Here is a 6,131-nt window from a genome sequence, read left to right as displayed (position 1 = left end):
GGGGGGGGGGACAAACATACACACACACATACATATACATATATACGACGGGCTTCTTTCAGTTTCCATCTACCAAATCCTCTCACAAAGCTTTGGTCGGCCCGAGGCTATAATAGAAGACACTTGCCCAAGGTGCCACGCAGTGGGACTGAACCCGGAACCATGTGGTTGGTAAGCAAGCTACTTACCACACAGCCACTAGGCGGCAAATTACTTAGAAGCATTTCGTCCATCTTGATGTTCTGAGTTCAAATTCTGCTGAGGTCCACTTCACCTTGTCATCCTTTTGGAGTCAATAGAATAAGTACCAATTGAGTACTGGGGTCGATGTAATTGACATATCCCTTGTGCCAAAATTTGAAATCAATATTAGGAATTGTATAAAAAAAAATTGTTAAAATATTTTGTGTATGTAGAAGTATAACCAGTTTATTGCATATGAACTTTAACAACATAATCTTATATGGAGCCCCAAGAGCCATATGCTCCTGGTTGAGAACCACTGGTCTAATGGGACCTTCCTTTTTTTTTTGTCAAAGGATGTGATTTGAGGGAAATTGGCTGCTATCTTTAACAGGTTGTGTGACCATATGGAAACTCATTAGCTGTTGGTAGCTGTGGAAATGAAGTTGTAGAGAGGTAGTTGTGTTATATTTGTAGGTGTATAGTCCCTGGTCAACTCTAATCCATTTCAGCCATGACTATGCTGTCTTTTTTATAGATGTATAGATCTATGTTGTCCATTTTGTTGCCTAAACAATAACTGTAATTTGCGGGAGTTCTGGCTGCTATATCTAGCAGGTGATAGTATCTCCCTTGTTGGTGATAATAGGGGTAACACTAATGTTGTTAGAGTTGCTGTTGGTGGTTGAATAGCCTTGTAGTATTTGTTCTAGCTCTTATACCAACTTCAAATCCCATGAAAGTTGCCTTTGTCTTTCATCATTTCAGGGTCGATAAAATAAAGTACAAGTCAAGTGGAGGCATATGGCTTAGTGGTTAGGGTGTTGGACTCATGAGCATAAGATTGTGGTTTCAATTCCTGGATTGGGCAATGTGTTGTGTTCTTGAGCAAAATACTTCATTTCACGTTGCTCTAGTTCACTCAAGTAGTAAAAATGAGTAATCCCACAACAGACCAGCATCTCATCCACAGGAGTAACCAGGAAACCGACTCTATACTCCTTACGGAATAATCATATATATATGTGTGTGTGTGTTGTGGGGGTGGGGGTGGGGTTTTGTGTCAATGTATCAACTAACTCTCTTCTGTCAAAATTACTGGCTTTGTGCCTAGACCAGAAACATTTATTGGAATACCTTTGCATTTTATTCTGGCTCTTTACATTCTGAGTTCAAGTCCCAGTGAGGTCAATGTTTGTCTTTCGTCTCTTTAAGGTCCATAAAATAAAGCACCAGTCAAATATTGGAGTCAGTGTAGTTGGACTAACTCCCCTCCCTTCAAAATTGCCTGCCTTATGCAATAAATCAGAGTGATTAGTCCACATGATTCCATAAGGAGCATAGGGCCGGTTTCTCTGGTGTATATATTCCTCCCTGGACAGGACATTGGTCTGTTGTAGGAGTGTTAATGTTGTTCAAGCAGGGTCATTCATTTCTTGTCTTCTATAAAAAAAAATACATATCCAGTCATTGTGAAATATTACTTACTTGGAAACTAGCAAGGGTTGGCAACAGGAAGGGCACCTGTCTATAGAAAATCTGCTTCAACAAATTCCATCTGATTTCTTGCAAGTATAGAAAAGTGGATGTTAAATTGATGATGTTGATGATTAGGCATGGCTGTGTGGTAAGAAGCTTGCTTCCCAACCACATAGTTCCCTGTTCAGTCCCACTACTTGGCACCTTGGGCAAGTGTCCTCTACTGAAGCCTTGGACCAACTAAAGCCTTTTGAGTGGATTTGGTAGATGGAAACTGAAAGAAGCCCATCATATATATATGTGTATGTTTGTGTCTTGTGTCTGTGTTTAACCTCCTTCACCACTGCTTGACAACTGGTGTTGGTGTGTTTACATCTCCATAATTTAGTGATTTGTCAAATAGGATGATAGAATAAGCACCGGACTTTAAAAATAAAAAAAAGTACTGGTGTTAATATATTCACCTAAAAATTTGTCAAGGCGGTACCCCAGCTTGGCTGCAGTCAAATGACTGAAACAGTAAAAGATAAGAGACAAAAGATTGTGAAAGAACATTCCTTGGAGATTCTTTATTTCTAAATTGTCAAAGATCATCTTTTTTTTTTTTTGTTTTTGTTTTCTAGCTGGGCAAACACATTGGTTTGAGCGCTGCAGTCATTCTTGGTGGTGATCGGTAAGTTTAGTTCTTTTAGTTCTTTCATCTTTTACTTGTTTCAGTCATTGGACTGTGGCCATGCTGGGACACCATGCTGGAAGATTTAGCTGAACAGATCAACCCCCCACCCTTCAGTACTTTTCTTTTTAAGGTTGATACTTATTTTGCCAAAAATGCTAAGTTACAGACCATAAACAAATCAACACCAGTTGTGAAAAAATTGTAAGGGGACATACATAGTGATACTAGCACTGCACTGGTTACAACGATGAGGGTTCCAGTTGATCCGATCAACAAAATAGCCTGCTCATGAAATTAACATACAAGTGGTTGAGCACTCCACAGACACACATACTCTTAATGTAGTTCTTGGGGAGATTCGGCATGATACAGAATGTGACGAGGCTGGCCCTTTGAAATACAGCAGGTACAACTCGTTTTTGCCAGCTGAGTGGGCTGGAGCAATGTGAAATAAAGTGTCTTGCTCAAGGACATAACACTACTGGGTATTGAATTCATGATCTTATGATTTTGATCTGAATACCCTACTCACTAACACATTATATATATATATATATATATATATATAGAACATAAAAAGTCAGGCAGTACAGAAGATGGATATATTTATTTAACCACTTGATATCTGTAGGATAACAGCTGTTCATAGCCTTCATCATGTAATAATAATAATTTCAATGTATAATAAATTATTTTACATGTCTGTACTTAATATGCATGCTACACATTGCACAGTACTATTGTCCATTTACAAATCAATGCTGATATAGAAGGCTAGCTCTTCAGATCAACAGAATATCCTGGTTTTACCAATTTTTCAACTCTGCTATATACATACAAAATCATCTTCATGTATAGAAAGTATGAAAGACCAATACATTCTTCTAGCACCATAGATCAGGCACAGTTTACCTAACATACTTCCATTCCGTTTCTGGTCGTAGAATAAGTTCTGTGCTGTTGTAGAATTGAACCTGAAACCAAGTAATTCAAAATGAATTTTTTAACTGCAAAGCCATGCCTACTTTTAATTTAACTAAACTGAAAACAAGACTTCAATGGTGTCCTTAAGAACCTCTGGCTAACAGGAGTAGCTATTTCCAATGTATTTCTCCTGATTTAAATGCATTTTAGGATCTTATCATATCCTCTAAGACATATCTTAATGAAACTTTTTATATCAAATTTTTTAACTGCAAAGCCTTTTAATTTAATTTAACTAAACTGAAAACTAGACTTCAATGGTGCTCTTAAGATCCTCTTACAACTTATTTCCCCTGATTTAAGCATGTCTTAGGATCTTATCATCATCATCATCATCATTTAACGTCCGCTTTCCATGCTAGCATGGGTTGGACGATTTGACTGAGGACTGGTGAACCAGGTGGCTACACCAGGCTCCAATCTGATTTGGCAGAGTTTCTACAGCTGGATGCCCTTCCTAACGCCAACCACTCCGAGAGTGTAGTGGGTGCTTTTACGTGCCACTGGCAACGGCCACGCTCAAAATGGTGTATTTTATGTGCCACCCGCACAAGAGCCAATCCAGGGGCACTGGCAACGATCTCTCTCGAAAATCCTTACACATGCCACGGGCCCAAGTGCCAGAAAGGCGACGCTGGGCACAGGTGCCATCCCGATTTCGTTTGCCCCTGTCTAAAACATATCTTAATGAAAATTTTTATATCCTGATAGTGTTCCGCCATCTTAAAACTTTTAATTGTTTTAATTCTTTACAGGATGGAAGATCAGTTCTCTGCCATGCATTCGTTACCTGACATGTAAGTAAACCTGCATGCATTGTTGCTATCTTTGCCCCCTCTAAACTGCACCACCCCAACACACACACATGAACAACGTTTCATCTTCTGCACTGCAACTCATTGCAGGGGCTCCTTGGTTGTGTGAACTTTTTGTAACTTGCCTCCAATTTTGTTTTACCCTGTTGTGTAGATTTTGCCTTTAGTTCTGTCTACCTCTATTGTCTATATTCTGTTATCTTCACCCAGGTCGGAGTACCCTGAGTGTGTGTGTGTTCTGTTATCTACACCTAGTTCTGTGTACCCTGTTACATATACCTTGTTGTCTATGTTCTCAGTTGTACCCTGTTCTTTCTGTATTCAGGGTTGCATTTGTTCTGTTATCTGAGCCCTGTTCTTTGAACCTTGTGAATCCTATCTCTCTATCCTATTCTGTGTTAATTTGCCTATGCCTTGTGTGTGTACTGTTGATGGCTGTAACCTCTTCTCTATGCTCTGTGACCTACACATGGGACAGTGTGCTCAACATACCCTGTCCTATGTGTTGCCTTTGCCTCTGTCTTGCCTGTTGTTCTTACTTATAAGACTGTGTAACAAAATTTTTATATTTTAGTCTTTGGTTAGTGTTATTTCCTATTTGCTTCTATCTAGAAATCAAATAAAATAACTATTACTACCTTCAAACTTTGATTTGTGACCTAGCCATTTTTCATACTTTCTAGGGATAAGCAAATAGAAAATAATAGTTGCTATCTTAGGACAAAAATCATTTTACACAGTATAATCTAATCCGTTTTGTTGTGTTTAGGGGAGTCATTACAGCAATATTAATAACACACACACACCAGTTTAATCCCATCATTATCATCATCTCTGTTTTCCATGCTGTCATGGGTTGGATGGTTTGACAGGAGCTGGCCAGCTGAAGAGCTATCCAGGTTTCATGTCTGTTTTAGCATGGTTTCTACAGCCAGATGCCCTTCCCAACTACTTTACAGAGTGTATTGGGTGCTTTTTATGTGGTACAGTATCCACGAGTTTGCAAAATTAGGAATGCTCAGCTGGAGAGGGATGCAAGGGACAAGCCTGTATGCAAGGACAACCATACTTTTACTTAGCTTTGCATGTTCTCTCAAGCACAGCAAAATTGCCAGGAGTCTCGGTTCGCTGCCATCCCCTCTGTGAGTTCCAGTGTTTGTAGATCTTTTCTCACCACTTTGTCCCACATCTTGGATCTACTCATTCCGCATGTCCCCTCTACAATTAGGGATCGGCACCTCTTGATGCAACTATCTTCATTTATATGCATTACATGTGCAGTACCAGTGCAGTCTTCTCTCTCATAAACCCAGTTTTTCTCTTAAATCACTTACATTCATTCTGTTGTGTATGCACACTGACATTACCCATCCAGCGGAGAATACTTTCTCCAATTCTTTCAAGCTTTTCCATATCCTCAGTAGTCACAGTCAATGTCTCACTGCCATGTAGCATATCTGTTTGTACACAGGCATCATACAACCTGCCTTTCACTCTGAAGGAGAGATCCTTCATTATTAAGAGGTAGTAGCTATCTGAACTTCATCCAGCCCATTCTTATTCTAGCAACTATGCTTTTGGAACAACCTCCCCACTACCAACTTGGTCACCTAAGTAACAGAAATTGTCTATTACTTCTAAGGATAGCCCCCTGACATTGAGGGACTCTATTTTTTGTTCATTCCTGGTGTTTAATGTACCTGCACATCTGCCACATGTAAAGTCTACTTTCTCTGTTAGTCTTCCAGTTAAATAGCTATCCAATCTCCCTAGGTACAATAAAAATTTGTTCCAAAGCACAAATTCACATAAAGAATCTTGCAAACCAAATGCAAAAAAGTAATCTATGTTTCTTGTATAAGTATTGTTTGTCCACACTGAATACCCTACCACACATTAATTGGAAGTGACTAAATTAAACGACAGATGTTAAGCTCCTCTCCCCTACCAAAAAAAAAAAAAAAAAAAAATTCTGTAAAATGAATGGATAATTT

At 39.0% G+C, this 6,131-nt stretch overlaps 1 protein-coding gene across 2 annotated transcripts in view; it reads left to right on the top strand.

Annotated features, from left to right (window-relative positions):
- Positions 1 to 6,131, top strand: part of LOC106879238 (ATP-dependent RNA helicase DDX54) — a 54,686-nt gene that overhangs the window by 23,244 nt on the left and 25,311 nt on the right. For both annotated transcript variants that reach the window (XM_052976084.1, XM_052976083.1), the window contains 2 exons: positions 2,286 to 2,335; positions 4,078 to 4,119. In XM_052976084.1, the coding sequence (XP_052832044.1) occupies positions 2,286 to 2,335; positions 4,078 to 4,119 (92 nt within the window). The remainder of the gene's footprint in view (positions 1 to 2,285; positions 2,336 to 4,077; positions 4,120 to 6,131) is intronic.

The sequence above is a fragment of the Octopus bimaculoides genome, chromosome 23 (genome assembly GCF_001194135.2).
Source record: "Octopus bimaculoides isolate UCB-OBI-ISO-001 chromosome 23, ASM119413v2, whole genome shotgun sequence".
Taxonomy (NCBI): Eukaryota; Metazoa; Mollusca; class Cephalopoda; order Octopoda; family Octopodidae; genus Octopus; species Octopus bimaculoides.
This window is presented reverse-complemented; position numbering and strand designations above follow the sequence as displayed.